Below are 16,087 nucleotides of genomic sequence, written 5' to 3'. Positions count from 1 at the left end.
TTTGGTTTAAGATGTACATATCTGATGACAGATTGAGCACTCAAACGTGTAGTAAACTTCCCCATCACGTCTTATAGAGCATGTAGAGGCGCTATATCAAGAGAGCTTGCGTATATTTCCCACTCCATCAACTACTGGACAGGGTGAGGCGCATAATAGACCCGAACTACCCCTGTGACAGACTGTACCAGTCCAGAGAGGACAGTGCGAAAGACTGCGACTATGACACTCCTACAAGGAGCGAGCGACGCCGGCAATCTATATGGAAGACTTCCTCGCGCAGGCCTTCAGCATTCAATACCATGATGATAAACAAATCACCATAAACGGCTGGCGCCATCCTCTGGAAAACTTACCCGGGACGTCACATACCTGGTATGATCAATCTGGAGACATTGTGCATTATCTGATGGGCAATCCGCAGACAGTCATCAAAGGATGGTACTACAAGACTGGGAATCGCGTCAGCTCTGAGTGGAAGTCTCTCCAGTCTGTCCTGAACAAAAGATCTGGGAAACTCCAGCAAGTCAAGAAAAAGAAATATGCACTTCACGTCCTTCGAGGGTATTTTCTGGGTCCGTCCCAGCGTAGAGCGCCACCGTATGCGATCATTCTGTGTAATGACAAAGAAACCTCAGAGTCGCTATTGAAGATGATCCACGATACTAATCGCAACAAACACTGGGCGGTTGCACAGCTTGGTCACTTCCCGATTATTGTGTATGGATCGGGCTCTGAGTTCGATCCACCAACCGCCCATGACGTTGAGAAGAGGGAAACAGATACGATGTTGGATGACAACCAATACTTGGGGAGTCACCCTGCTGAACCCTCTCTCGTATGTGGCATGCGCCTGCTCATCCAGAGACGTTCGGGGTTTTGCAACGGAGCAACAGTGGGAGGCGTGATCTGCACTGGCAATAAGCTCTACGGCTTGACGGTCTGTCATGCCTGTCGCAGCTCCATCTCGGTGCACGGTTACGACCATGACCACAACCATGATCCTGCCGGAGGCTTTAGGGTTCAATTCTGGTATGAGACCCATAAGCTCAAGGTGATCGAAGCAAAGTTGGTTGTAGGAGATCCTGCCCGTGACTGGGCGTTGCTAGAAATCCCTGGTGTCGAGGCTTACGGCGCTACCAACGCCCCGAACTTTGTCCAGAGCATATATGGCGATTTTAGACCTACCAAGATTGCTTCAACCGAGCCGCAAAAAGGTACCATAGTGCTTCTCGCAACCTACGATGCCAGATATGGGCTCAGAGGCATATTCGCCGGGTCCGATGCCATGGTATATGAGCCGTTCTCCGGCCACCTGCTTTCGGCCTGGGTATTGCGGATGAACGAGCCATGGGCACTTGATGCCGTCACCTTTGAGCTCCTAGGGGTGGTAGTCTCAGGCTGTCCGGACCTTAGAGAAGTGTACATTCTCCCAATCACCGACGTGTTCCAAGGGATTCGCGATCATTTTGATGGTCCAGAATCCGGGTGGCAAGGCTCCGCTCCGAAGCCAAAGGCCATCTCAGTGGAGACGGTCCTTCAGTCAATGGAGGACGAACAAACCTGTGGTCTTGCGGAAAGGAGGCGTTTATCTCCGATTGTGAGACGCGGCTTGTGTGAAATCATATTTACCAAACTTCACTGGATGTTGGTTGCATACCATATGATCTGTGATGTGTTATCCTATCTCTCGGCCGTCAAGGAATAAGCCAATTCCCAATGGTTCTGGTAAGATTATATTTTCTGAATACTCCTCAGTATTTATCAGTCTCAACTCTAATTCCAAGAGTTTTGGGGGTTTGTTTAGAGGGTATGAAACTTCCGTAGCAGAACCAGAGGAGAACTGTCGTACCTCCTCCACTAGGACAATAAACAGGAGTTCCGCAAGACTATCGATATCTCCTTTGATAAGGAGTTACGGTCTTTATGGGAGGCGATGGACCTTGAATAACAAAGAGAATCCTTGAGGCCTCAATAAGTGTCATAATCCCGCCGTGTTCATCCTGGCGGAGACGGAGTGTAGTGAATATTGGAAATTTCAAGGAAATGAAAGCATGGACGTGCGCGAAATCCAAAGTGAACGTACTTAGATCTAGCCTACACGATCGAACCTTGATGCAGTAGTAGGCGTATCATGGGTAGCAGAAAGTGGTGTTGTAGTACCAGTAAGCTTCTCCATCATGACACCCGACTGCCATTCACGTCACGGCATTTGAGGCGAATGAGGTAACCCGTCTAAAATTAGAAATTAGAAGGGGCGCGCCCGCCACTAAGGCCCTTTCAGGTACCCATGTACCTGCGCTGCGGCAAGAACCTTTCCGGATTTGAGTGGGCCAGCAACGAGCGAGACCTGGAAAAGCTCGTGCTGAGCCTCTCATCTTTTCGCAATGTGGCGGATGGGTGGGGGAATCTCGACTGCTCTGCGAACCGTTAACGTTAATCAGATCCAGGACCGACACCGGCAGTTGTCTTCCCTGTCCATCACTAATAATAATGTTATCACCGAAGCAGATCAAACGACACCATCGAGGGAGGGTGTGAGGTGAGAGGGGAAAGAAGTAGGAGTAGTTACGTGGACCGGTACGTCGCCCGCGACTAGAGATGATCCACTTCCGGCAGACCAGACGAGCCAGGCTCCTTTTCACGAGAAACAGAAAAACATACGAGACTCGGCATTGACGATCGAGGGGTGAAGAGGCTGTTTGGAGGGGCTGGAGGAGCCAACCAGCGCACCACATGGCAAGGCGACGCGCAACCCAGGCTCGAGCCAGGCACTTGCAAGGGGCGTTGATCCCGATGTCCTGTCTCCAGAAGTCTTTCAAGTCTGGAGAGGGGTTGCGCAGCGACCAGCATCTGCCGTGCACCCAATGACTTCACCCGTGGGGATTGTTGCTTGAGTCGCAACCAGCAACCAGCCGCCTCAGGGCACACGTCTCCCTCGAGCACGTCTTAAGCTTGGTTTTTCTTATGAGGATACCTCGATCATATTCTGAAGGGAAGTTCACGATGGCGCATCTAACCTTACTATGTAGTCAAGCGATGCCGTTTTCCGACCGAGGCACATTGGTAAGCCGCAATTAAATTAAGAGTTGGATGTGTTATCGCTGGCGGTGTAAGCTTCAGTTGGAGGCTTTGCCTTATCTGGAAGATAGCTAGGACCGTTATTTATTAGGCAGCGCATTTACATGCGAGAGTTCATGGGTTCCTGGGCAGGGTCTGCGAAGGCCATCCTTCACGCTTGGGCTTCAAACCATGAGGCTGATTGCCATTGGGATCCAGCCCCTGGGCTCACTAGAATCTCTAAAACAAGCCATGACATGGATCCCATAGCCTCTACGCAGCTCATTTCCACGTGCTGTGCCGTTGGGGTCGAACAGACGGTTAGTAAGATATCTCAAGTAACAAGGTCACTATTGTGAAGTCAGATCTGGTGTGAACTGTACTGTAGAGCACGATGGATGCAACCGTCTGACGAAAGCCAACCAAGTGACTCCCTCACTGATGTTTTATTGCGGGGATGATCGCCTATCATGCCTTTAACAAAATGAAGACCTTCACTCCTACATACAGTTGGTAGGCTCAGTAGAAAGAGAGTGAAGCCCCTGGGCGGAGGAGGACCCTGGAAAATCCTGCCTTGAGACACCCTGGACGAGTCCCCCGGGGCGGGGCGGAGCAACGCTAGAGCAACGGCCGCTTGTCTCTTCAGCTGCGCCACCTGCTATTATGTGGTCTGCCGTCTGCCCGCAGCAAACATTACTGCATAGTACACGCAAACACACGCAATTAGGTACCTACCTCTCCACCTCCAGCCCAGCCCAGCCCAGCCAGCTGAGAGCATCACTGCGCCGCCACACAGCTGCAAGCCTGCTTTGCTTTGATTTGATCTACAAGAAAAAGTGCATGCATACTTATTGATCTCACTCCTCCTCCCCAAGCTGACTGTTTATTTTCCCTTGTCTATCTTCTTCATCCTACCATCTCATATCCGTCAATCATCATCATCACAATCTTCACCACCCGCGACGTCGACCTTTCCCCGACTCACCAGAAAGGTCTCGATATCCGCTCGTTGACTCTAGACTAGGTATCTGCATCTGCACCCCGCAGTCCTACCCTCGTTTCAGCTATCCCGACCATCGACGTCACACCCGCATACTTTTGAAGAATTCCTGATTATACACATAAAATACAATACACACAAACAGCCTCGACAGCGAAGAAACCATAAAAAGATGGGTTTCGGACGATTCATCTGCGTGGCTCTGCCATTCGCTCTCGCCATCGGCAGCTTGATTGCCATGCTCGTCGCCGGTCTAGCAGGTGTCGCCGACAAGAGCCTGTACATGTTCCGCGCCAACCTCACCGACCTCTCCATCAGTGCCACCTCGATTTCCAGCCTCATCAACACAAGGAGTGTGACTGGCGACTTCCACGATGCAAGCCAGCTGACCGATGGTCTCACCGGGGCTGAGACGGCAGATGATGGCTCAAAGACATCGAACATTACCGCCGCCGACCTGGGTCTCTACAACCTCTACGATGTTGGTCTCTGGGGTTACTGCTATACTACTACCACCGGCAATCGATCGTGCACAAAGGCCAAGTTCAACTGGGCCGCCAACGCTCTGAACACATCCACCAGCACCCTCCAGACTCTCGCTACCGCCTCCGGCCAGAACGTCACCCTCCCCGATGAGGTGACCAAGGCGATGGACACGTTTGCCACCGTCACGAAGTGGACCGAGGTCGTTTTCATCATTGCCTACATCGCCCTCGCCGTCGAGATCCTCTTCGGCATCTTTGCCAACTGCAGCCGCGCCATCTCGTGCGTCACCTTCATCATCGCCGGCGTAGCCACCGTGGCCGTCTGCGCCGCCGCCTCCATGGCCACCGCCATGTCCGTCGTGGTGGTCGGCACCGTCGAGAGCACCGCCAAGTGGTACGGCGTCAAGGCCGACTTCAACACAAAGTTCCTCGCGGCCGTGTGGATCGGCGCCGCCTTCGCCATCGCCGCCGGCTTCTTCTGGATGTTCACCATCTGCTGCTGCGCGCCCGACCACAGCAGCCGCAAGAGCCGCGGCCTCGGCTCCAAGCGCCACCTCGACAACGAGGCCGGCGAGAAGCTCATGCCCATCGGCGCCTACCAGCCCCTGCACGAGCCCGAGAACACTGGCTACTACGGCCAGCAGCACGGCAACCACCAGTACGGCGCGCCTCGCTACCCCAGCGGCGCGGGGCGCTCCGATCTGGCGTACGAGCCGTACTCGCATCGGGCTTAAAGGGGAGCTGTGTATGAAGAGCATGTTTATGACGGGAACACGTGAAAGTGTCCCATTGAATTTTGCACGTTAATTTTTTTTTCTCTCACTCTGGATGACATTGCATCAAACTGGCGTTGGGGGGATTTTGTTAGATCAAAGCATGATTGCAATGACAATAGTCGTTGCTAATGAGGCAAGAACTGCACAGATTAGTGGATAGATGAAATGATACCCCTCAAAAGGATCAATTGACACAACACTTGAGAATGACAAAATTTGTCCTTTGACATGCTTGTGGTGATGTGAACCATTACACAGTATTGTCCAGGTTCAGTGTCCGTGCTTCAGTCACTAAAATCATTTGGAGCGGGGCAACTTTCTAGTGACATGATGGTGACTCCACCATTCTCTGGGTACCTACTCTTTCAGGTACAGTATGGCCAAAGTCATCAATGGGGTCAAGCTGTCTTCAGACTTGGCGGATCATCACTCGACCGGCAATATATGGCTTCACAATGCGACTTATCAGCAACGCCGTTGAAACCATGAGCTGATATATCCTAGAGGTGCATCAGAAGGCACACTAATTAATTAGAGATTTAATAGGACCACGCATAGCAGTAGATATTGTTGTAACGATTCAGCCTAGTGAATGAATCATCATTCGACCACAAGTGCTGACTAGAATTCGAATCTGCTTTATTATTCCTACACAAGAGCTACAGCACCTTTATTGATCAGAAGCTGTGCTATCTTCTCATGGCCTCTATCTGATGCTATCTGCAAAGCGGTCCCACGTCTTCTGTCCTGTATATTGATATCAGCACCTTTCTCAATCAGAAGCTGTACTATCTTCTCGTGGCCCATAAATGAGGCTATCTGTAGAGCTGTCCCATATCTTCGACTCTGTCTATTGATTTCAGCACCTTTATTGATCAAAAGCCGTACTATCTTCTCACGGCCACTTCGTGATGCTGTCTGTAGAGCGGTCCCATTGAGTCGAGTCTGTATATTCATATCAGCACCTTTCTCGATCAGAAGCTGTACTATCTTCTCGTGGCCTGTAGCTGATGCTGCCTGTAGAGCGGTCCCCCATATTCCACCTTGTTGTGTATTGACATCAGAAGTTTCACACAATAATTCAGAGACGATCGAATCAAATCCAAGTAATGAAGCGTAGTACACTGGTGATGCAGCCTTGCCATGAGGTTCCTTGCCTCTGTACTCATCAAGATTCCAGGTTCGCACCCACTGCTCAAATTTCTTAGAACTTCGGAATAGCCGAATGGCTTGATCATGAACGTGGTATAACTTCTCATCTCCCTCACGATAGTGCTCGAACCAGCTTTTTGCGGCGTATAACGAAAGCGGGTACTCAGGATCATGCAACGTCGACTTAGGCTCGAGCAAATATGTCAGACAAATGCAAGCCACAGCAGCATGTGCCTCAGGTCTCTTCACACCAAAGGCCGCTACTCTATGCTGGCGTATCCGCTCGGATTCCAGATATTCCTGTACTGAGAAATGCGCAATGCGCACTGTCGACTGACAGTCATCAATATTAGGGTCGATCTCGATAAGACCAGGGCATATTTGATGGAGATCCTCCTCATCATTTAGTCGGCCATCAATGTTGAACCATGGATCATCTTCGAGTTCTACTGCGATGCCTTCGATGACTTCTGACACTGTCAATGGTCTCTTAGCACAGCAGAGTAAGGTCAGGAGTCGCTTAGCGTCTCCTTCAGACTCCTTGCTGATGCGTAATAACATCTGTTCATATGTCTTATCCAGAGAACGAGGTAAAGACACGAGTAGCATATCGAGTTGACGTTTGCTCCTGGGACAAGAGACTAACGCTGTAAGCTGACATTCAACCCAACGAAACCTAAGTAAGTCAGCAGCGAGTTTATATTAGGGTTCACAAAACGCACACGCCGTAGGCTCGCTCAGTCAGCGCGTTCTCAATCTGGTCGTGATATTTCTCCCACTTTCGAAGTCGGCGGTCATTCTTCAGTGAGCCAGATATAAATGACGCAATATCACGATTAACGGAATCATTCTTTAGCAAAATTTTCTCATCTCCGGAGGCCCTAGTCTCATTGTTGAGGACGTCCCGGATATCGACTTCATCACGACTCGTGACCAGGAGATGTAGGCCAGGTTCCGACCATGCCCGCAGCTCAACCAGCGCTTGCATCACATCTCCGCGTTGCTGGTGTCGTGGGCACTCGTCAAGTGCATCTAGGATGATATATGTATTATCAAACGACCGTATAAGTTGGTGTAGACAGTTCATAAGAGCTTGATCTGGTGGGGTTGTATTGCGATAACTGTCATATAATTGCGAGAGATTTCGGTTATTGCTATCAAGTTGACCTGATAGCTGTAAAACTAGTGCGCGGAGCATAGCGGAGGTATCTTGTTTAGCATCGTCACTGAAAGTGAAGAAGAAGAATGCAATACCAACGTGAGGATTTGATCTCCGATGTCGAAAGACATGCTGTATGGCTGTAGAACACAAAACCGATTTGCCGCACCCCGCAAAGCCATAGAGCCACAGGAAAGAGTTAGAATGCACAAGCCAAGAACAGTAGGAGCGGCCCTTGACGAGCCAGAGCCCGGTGCCATTATGCCTCTTCTTGCAAGCATCATTGTAGTTGATGCTGGCATCAGGAGCTCTCAACCAATCGCGTATATTCGACGAAAACTGGTTGGCTCTCACAAGATCGAGCAATAATTTAGTATCTTCAATATCTCTATGAACTGTGTTGATATCTCTCTGCTCTAAAATTTGTAGCGCCAGTGACAGTTGTGAAAGAAACTGCTCGATTTCCTCGTCAAGCTTCTGCAGCGTGCTCTGCCGAAAAGGGTAGGCTATTCGGCGTGCGGAACTACGAGCAAAGGCTCGGAGGCCGTTGATGGAGAAGTCGCTGAACTTGTCGCACTCGACTCGTAACTCGGAGACACACTCCTCACAGCCTTGGATACAATCAATGATGCAGTCGGGTGTTTTTTGCTCATCATCGCGATTTATCGATAGGTTACGGAGAATCGCAAGCATGCTAAGAAGAGATTCTAACCTCTTTATGGTGGAGGCAACGCTGGCATACTGGGATTTCCATGCCGAATAGAAGTCGACGAGGGATTTTGTGACTTGGATGCCGAGCGAAGTAATGCCGGCTATGCTTGCGGCCAAGGATATCCCGTCCATATCGAGAAGTATTTCGAAAGGAGTGCGCAGTCGTTGCTGAAGGAGCGCGCCATCTGTTGAATATCGAAGAGCGGGGTTCTTGGAACCCCCAACCTTAAAGTGCACATCTCGTCCTAAATCAGGCAGCGACAGGGGCTGACTTGTCGTCCAATCATGCAGTCGTGTTCTGCTTCGCCATCTCGCATCCTTACCGGAGAAAAATAGCAAAGAGTGCCTCATTCAGTCCGCGTACGGACATGCATGAGCCCAAGCCCCAGTTCTGGTCGCTTGACCAGTGGTCAAATCTGGAGGCTCAGTTTAGAAGGTGGCTGAAGCCTAGCATCTGTTTAGCTCCAGATTTGCTGGTAATTTTCCAGTACGGAGTACCTGAGGAGTACTGTACCCGTGGATGGTCGGATCAGCCGTGTCCACAGCCAAAAGCGGCATCGCTCTAAACAATTTTAGTAATTGAAGCTTGGACGCTGAACCTGGATACTAGTGTACACCTTTTCTACTGTGACTGAAAATGATACTTCAGATTCAGGGGGTTCACACCTACTGGCCTAAAAGCAGCCATTACGTGCTAAGAAAATAGCTTCAACTACACTGAAAATTCACCACTTTTACGCACCAGGCACCCTGAGTAGAAGCAGAGACATGGTCAAGAACAAGCGGCTTGAAATACTCCATCTCATGAATTGATTATAAAGGAACGGGCTATAGCCCTTCCAAACCAAAACATCCCATATGTCTCAAACCGTGAGTGAGAAAAAAAAATCTACTTCCAGGTGCACTTTTCTAACTATGTACAAGGTGAAGCGCCACGGCGCCTTGCGGCGAGAGCATGTCCTCTGCCCGATTACTGCCCTCTGCTTCTACAAGGCCAGGAACGGCCGTCTTTTCATCCTAGCAGGCGAGGACTCCCGGCTCACAGTCTACGATGTGGCGTCATCAGCACTGTGCGCTGCCCTGCAGGTGTTCACGGCCCAGTACATCCACGGCATCCTGGTCAGGAGCGAGGGCGCGTTGCAGAGCGGCGGCGCAACGGTCCTCATCTGGGGCGGCTCCTCGGTGACGGCGCTGTCCCACGAAGACATTGAGAGCCTCTTGGCTGGGAGGGGAGTGCAGCCGCCGGGTGAGGTTCTGGCTCCGGACTGGATATACGACGGCGTTTTGTCGCCTACCGAGAGGGACCTAGGCGCTATCATCACGGCACATAATGAGGTCATTCCTCTCCTCTTCAGTGCGGATGGTAGAGCTATCAAGCTTGGGCTGCTGAGGTCTCCATCTCGGCCGATTCTGTACTCGGCCAAACTAGCTTGGGACACCGATCGCCGTCTCATCGTGGGCGCGGGGACAGCATTTGGTGAAATTGTCGTCTGGAAGTGTGATCTTGAGAACGACAAGGAGGAGGAGGATTGCGAGATCATCTACGTCTTCTCCGGCCACGAGGGGTCCATCTTCGGCGTGGACATCACCCCTGAGCTCACACTCCCTTCTGGCGTCAAAACTCGGCTGTTGGCTAGCTGCAGTGATGATAGGACCAATCGTGTTTGGGACATCACGGAACTGCGAAAAGGCGAAAAAGGCGGCGATGCAGTCGCAAGGACGTTCAGCGAAGCGCGAGAGACTGGGTTTGGTAGTGGCTATGAGGCTGTTGATAGGCCGCAGCATCGATCGAAGCCGGTGGCTGTCGTGATGAGTCACGTTTCAAGGATTTGGCATGTCAGGTTCGCGATTGATACCCCTGAATTACCCAAGGGTGGGGGATTCATACTATACTCCTTCGGAGAAGATGCCACGACACAGCAGTGGCAGCTCGACCTGAAGGATCCTGAGTACCGGAATTTTCTTGAGCAGAAGCTGCTGCATGGGAGCGTTTCTACAGAGGCAGAGTCCTTGGCTTCTCTTACCCAACTTGCTTCTTATGATAGCCACAGCGGCAAGCATATATGGTCTACTGCGATTTGGACGGAGGGTCCTCCTCTTGTCGCGAGCGGTGGAGCTGATGGGATGATTAACATCATTGGGAATCTAGACGACGTGGCTGTCAAGTCCGAAGATACAAAGCCAGCACCTATGATATCCTTTTCTGCCTCCGAGGTCTTGAAAGGCCTTGGAATGACAGATCACGACACTTATCCTACCCCCAATGGCACTGCCGACACATCTGCTGCTCCGGCAACGTTGACTAAGGCTAAAAGACCGAAGCGTCGCAAAGCTTTAGTTGATGCCTTTAATCAATACACCTTCCTCTCCGAGAACCAGATTTTGACGACAACGTTATCCGGAAAGATAGTAGTCTGCCTTCTGCAGGAGAACACTTTACAGTGGTCAGTAGTCGAAGTCGACGATGCTATACGTCAAGACTTGGCCTCATACCAACTTGTTCGAAGCATCGGTTCTGGGAAAGCATTGCTGGGCTCCAGCAGCGGGAGTGTCTACATGTATGACACAAAAAGGTTAAAAAAGGTAGCGCAGGTTGGCGGCAAAGTCGCAGACATCTTCTGCCTTACAGATTCGGCGAGGAGTAGAGGCAAAGACCTCGACATTTTTATCACAGTTCTAAGACAGCCGACGGCTATTCTGCTCAATATCAAGCCTTCAGAGGAAGACAGTACTTTAACGGAGGCATCTATAGTGCTCGACCAAGGGTTCATTGTCACAGCAGCAGCCTTCTGCAGGAGTTATCTCGTGGTAGGCTCTCGATACGGCGCCATTACCATATACGCAACACGATCAGGAGCGGACTTTGAACGTGTTGCAAGAATAGAAGGCCAATCTGAGGATGCCGTCGCATCGATAATAGCACTTCCACAGGGTGCGGATGGCGCGCCTCCTTATTTCCTCACAGCCTGCCGAGATGGCAAATATCGCATATACGAGGTATCTGACTTATCCGATAATGTTGAGATAGTCTTTCGACACGAAGCGTCTCCTCCTCTTGGTCCGATGATAGAAGGCTCTTTCTTCGTCCAGGGACCGAGCGGCAAGCAAGAGTTGATCCTCTGCGGCTTCCACAGCAAGAACTTCGTCGTCTGGAACGAAACGAGATGTCAGGAGATTGCCTCGGTCGAGTGCGGTGGTGCTCACAGAGCCTTCACTTACCGCATTGATCCACAGCAACCTGAGCGGCTCTGCTTCGTCTGGACGAAGGCCTCTCAAACGTACATATATAGGCAACAGCGGATGCCACATAGACCCATAAAGGCCGGCGGCCACGGTCGTGAGATACGGCCCGTAAGCAGTTGTTCGGATTATCTGGCTACGGGGGCTGAAGACACTACATTGCGGATCTGGAAGTATGAAGATGACGGCAGAAAAGGGGGTAAGGGCCTTCGTTGTCTAGCCGTCCTCGAGAAACATGACGCAGGCATACAGAGTCTGAAATGGTTTGGCAATGACTACCTCCTGAGCAGTGCTGGCAATGAGGAGCTGTTCATATGGAAGGTCACCACATTACAATCGACATATGACGGACTGGCAGTAGTGTGTGAAGCTACATGCCCCAATCAGACCCCTGATGGAGATCTCAGAGTTATGAACTTTGACGTGGATGGTGTAGTAGAAGAGGCCACCAATCCAAACACAAAACGCATGTACATCACGCTTGCGCTGTCGAATTCCACTATCAGGACATACGAGTATTCCAAGGACGATGGCTTCAAGCTGTTGTCAAGAGGGACATACACCGGTGCCTGCATAACGCAGGTTCGGCATTTACGAATGCAAAAAGATGAGCTACACGTCTTGACAGCATCTACAGATGGCCATGTTGCTATTTGGAAGACGGCTAAGCCATCTAACACAGAGAGCCAGACCCTAGAGGATTTTGCGTTGGTGGCAACAGCCCGCATCCACCAGAGCACAATAAAAGCTCTCGATCTTCGCCGTATACCATCGGCGTCATTATCATGGTTCGTCGTCACTGGAGGAGACGACAATGCCATGGGCGTTTCCCATATCTCTTGGGATAGCGCGAAAGAATCCTTTGCCATCTCTAAAAGGTCAATTGTCAACAGTGTCCATGCAGCTGCGGTCACTGGAACAAGCATTGCTGCATTATCAGACACTACGGCTTTCGTCGTTACAAATAGCAATGACCAGAGGGTTAAGTCTTGGGAGGTTCAGCTCGAGAGAGGGAACAAGGCCGTTGCCCTTCTTGAGAATAGATATAGCTGTGTAGCTGATACAGGAGATCTAGATTTGATGCCCGATGGGCGTCTGGTCATCGTTGGGGTCGGCATGGAGTTCTGGAAAATAGAGGCATAACAGCGCTGGAAGTCTAGAAATACCTGTATTGTCATTTCAAGGCTATATTTATATGTCGCTGCATGACAACGAAATATGAGACAAGAAAAATGATTTATACAAAACTTGCAACTCAGAAGGCGGCTCAATGAGTTCTAATCTCCGACTTTGCCAAATAAGTTCACTATCACAACTCAATAAAAAAGAGTTCATGTAAGTGATATTAGGAGTTATCTCAAGACAGGAGTCGCTTTAATTATCCAAAAAGAGACACTAAGAGTCATAGATTGGTAAAAAGGAGTTGATCCGGGTGGGGATTGAACCCACGACCCTCTGCGTGTAAAGCAGATGCCATAACCGCTAGGCCACCAGACCAGAGTAAATTTCGTAGAAATTACAAGCCGGATTCGGCACTTTTTTGTATCTGGCCGTTATTTGGCAATATTTGGGCTGACGGACTTGGAAATCGCCTGAGTTTGGATTTTTGTTGCAAAACTTACGCCGCGGCGTTATGGATCGCCAAAAAGAGAATCAAGTCATGGAAAAGGCTTCTAAAGAAAATAAAAAATTCAGTATGACTATTAATGAGGATTATTATTTTGTTGCAGGTTGAAGAGAAAAACTTAGGGTAACTGAATTTCTCAATAATGTTCTGAGGTGACTACCACTGGTACCTTAGGTACATGAGCACCTAAAATACTTACTGACTTAGGGGCCGTAGGGCTACCTAGGTAGGTACAGTAGTATACAACTCTTGGCGAATCAGACAACCACCTGCATTGCCATTTGATGCAAAGTTTCTTGTCTTCCTAGATACAATCAGCGTAGTCATGGCAAGCTCGAGGCGTACTCAGGTCGCTTTACTAGGCGTTAACAATGCTATCAATAACATATTCGTCAGGTCAGGCACTGTTTCGGAACCAATTGGTAAATATGAGCTAACTTTTCAACAGAGCAGCAGCTTCGACAGCTCGACCTGCTTTACCTAGCAATCTGAGCAGAGGCAATGCCCCTCGAGCTTGGGGCTTCTTACAACAGCATGCGCATGCCCATATCTGCCGACGATGCTTCTCTCAAACAGCTCCTGCGCTCTCCAAGAAGAAGGGCAAGGCGCATAAGGGCGAGCACGAGGAGCCAGCCCACGAGACGAAAGCCGTCGACTCCAAAAGCCCCAAGCCCAACCCCGAAGACGCCTTCAACTTCGCCGACGTCGAGCTCGCCTACAAGCGCATCGACGAGCACCACGAGGACAAGCTGAAGAAGCTGCGGATCGGCGGGCGCTTCAACCCCGACGTGGTGGGCGCGCTGCGCGTACGGCCAGACAAGCACGCGAGCGACACATACCCGCTGCGGGAGCTGGCCCAGGTGGCGCACAAGGGCGGGCGCAACGTCAGCATCCTGGTCAACGAGGCCGAGTACATCAAGCCGATCATGAGCGCGGTGCAGGCGAGTCCGGACTTCAACCAGCAGCCGCAGCACAACCCGGACAACGAGCTCGAGCTGCTCATCAAGATCGTCCCCGAGAACCCGGACGAGCAGGCCAAGCGCGTCAAGGAGGTGTGCCACACCTGGCGAGAGCAGATCCGCGACCAGCTGCGCCGGCGGTCCAAGGACCATGCCAAGTGGAGTGCCGCGAAGCTCGTCACGGCGGACGATGTGCGACGGCTGGACAAGGAGGTCAAGAAGCTGCAGGATCAGCAGATGGCGGCGATAGATACAAAGGAGAAGAAGGCTCTCCAGGAGGTCACGTCGAAACAAAATCGTCTTTAGATGGAGTCCACAAAAAGCATTGATACGGTCTATGGTATTGGGCCATACTTTTGCAAGATATATCATGTATTGTTACATAGGAATGACACCGAAGTGTCCTGTACAGTGGTCATTGATACACATTCGTTCTATGCCTTTGCCTTTGCGGCTTTCTGAGGAGCCTTTGCATCCTTGGCCAGCGGCAGCAGTGACCGAACCTTTGCATCGAGCTTCTTCCCATCTTCAGCCTGGTATGTCGAATCGCGATTGTGGTACATCGCCAATGTGCCGTAGATATCCTTGGCTGTAGCGAAGGTGGGCGCCACATGCTTCCCTTGAATAGCCGCCTGTATAATGGCCTTCTTCGTCTCGTCATGTACCGGCGTGAACTCCTCAGGTCCGTCATTGCTCTGCAGCTGCCACTCGCGCTCCTTGACATCCGAGAAGAATACCGGCTTGTTTCGTCGAACCTGCTGACTGACGTCTTCCGGATGCGTATAGTTAGCGCTGGCGTTGAATGGCGCACCGCCAGACAGGATTCGCATGTTCCGCAGAGCTGTCTCAACCTTGCTCACTGGCGTTGTGCTCACCACAGCCGGGCCGTATCCGAGGAGCGACTCCTTCGTCAGCGACGGCTTGTAGGTCGTCTGGACACCTTGTTCATGGGCCTCGAGCCACAGCTTCTCCTCAATGCTGTAGATGTATTCGTCGCCTTCGCCGTCTTCATTGCCGTCCTTCTTCTTCTTCTTGAAGCCGGCACGCTTCGCTTTCCCCTTCCCTCCCGGCCGTCCTGCCCCAGCGCGGCCTGGCAGTCGAGGCCGGGCGCCAGGTCGTCCCCGGGGACCGTTGCCTGTACCAGCATTTCCGAAGTACGTGCGCGGCGTGAACTTTTGTCCCCCATCGCCAGCTTTGTTCTCGCCTCCATCTCCTGTCGGGGCTCGCCTGGCGAGGAATCTCGGGCCGTTATTGCCATCCTCAGGCTTTCGCGGGAGGCTGCGGAAGCTGATGATCTTGTTATTGCTGCTGTCAAAGCCCGACTTTTTGAAGGACGGGGCTCCGGAAGACCCTTGCGACGCCGGTGAGGACTTGCTCAGGGCGCCAAGCTCAGAGGCCGCGGCGGCGGATCGTTGATGTCTCGTGGAGGGTGGTCCCTTGGACTTGGGTCTGGGTTTGCCGGACTCTTGTGATTTTTGCTGCTCGTCCTTGGGCTGCTCTTCAGCTGGTCGGATGTGTGTCGTTGAGAATGTCCGGTGGCAGAGTCGTAAGCTCTGCCTGGAGCGATTGACCTCTGCCACGCTCCGCCCGAGGACGGAGCGAATGGCGGGCGCATTGGGGTGCATGGCGCTTCAATTGGCGATGCTGGAAAGCGCTTGTGGTGAAAGTTCTCAGACCATCCGGAAGTGAAGCTTTACGTGCAGGAAAATCAGGGTCGAGGTAGGAAGAGCTGATTGGCTGCCAGATTGAGACCCAGGTATGGCACAGGGTTAGGGTTAAGTGTGGTGATTGAAAACGATTCAACTTGAGTAATATCACGACAACATATTCAATCCAAACTTTTTAGCAACTACTAAAACATTTTATTCAGATATTAGACAGGTCAGGATCCTTCTGTCTGTGGCCGAGCTCAATCACA

General features: G+C 51.2%; 3 protein-coding genes across 3 annotated transcripts; 2 read left to right on the top strand and 1 right to left on the bottom strand.

Annotated features, from left to right (window-relative positions):
• Positions 1–4,232: 4,232 nt before the first annotated feature.
• UCRPA7_5916 (putative integral membrane protein) lies at positions 4,233–5,279 on the top strand (the record flags this gene model as incomplete). Its single annotated transcript, XM_007918459.1, has 1 exon — positions 4,233–5,279. The coding sequence occupies one exon, from the start codon at positions 4,233–4,235 to the stop codon at positions 5,277–5,279; it is 1,047 nt and encodes a 348-aa protein (XP_007916650.1).
• Positions 5,280–13,494: 8,215 nt separating this feature from the next.
• Positions 13,495–14,475, top strand: UCRPA7_5914 (putative ribosomal recycling factor protein; the record flags this gene model as incomplete). The annotated part of the gene is made up of 2 exons (XM_007918458.1): positions 13,495–13,501; positions 13,787–14,475. The coding sequence occupies 2 exons, from the start codon at positions 13,495–13,497 to the stop codon at positions 14,473–14,475; spliced, it is 696 nt and encodes a 231-aa protein (XP_007916649.1).
• Positions 14,476–14,603: 128 nt separating this feature from the next.
• Positions 14,604–15,794, bottom strand: UCRPA7_5913 (hypothetical protein; the record flags this gene model as incomplete). The annotated part of the gene is made up of 1 exon (XM_007918457.1): positions 14,604–15,794. One exon carries the CDS (start codon positions 15,792–15,794, stop codon positions 14,604–14,606), a length of 1,191 nt encoding a protein of 396 aa, XP_007916648.1.
• Between the last annotated feature and the right edge of the window lie 293 nt (positions 15,795–16,087).

The sequence above is a fragment of the Phaeoacremonium minimum genome (assembly GCF_000392275.1).
Source record: "Phaeoacremonium minimum UCRPA7 unplaced genomic scaffold PA7_03_scaffold_442, whole genome shotgun sequence".
NCBI lineage: Eukaryota > Fungi > Ascomycota > Sordariomycetes > Togniniales > Togniniaceae > Phaeoacremonium > Phaeoacremonium minimum.
The sequence above is the reverse complement of the archived record's forward strand: the minus strand, read 5'-3'. Positions and strand labels throughout refer to the sequence as shown.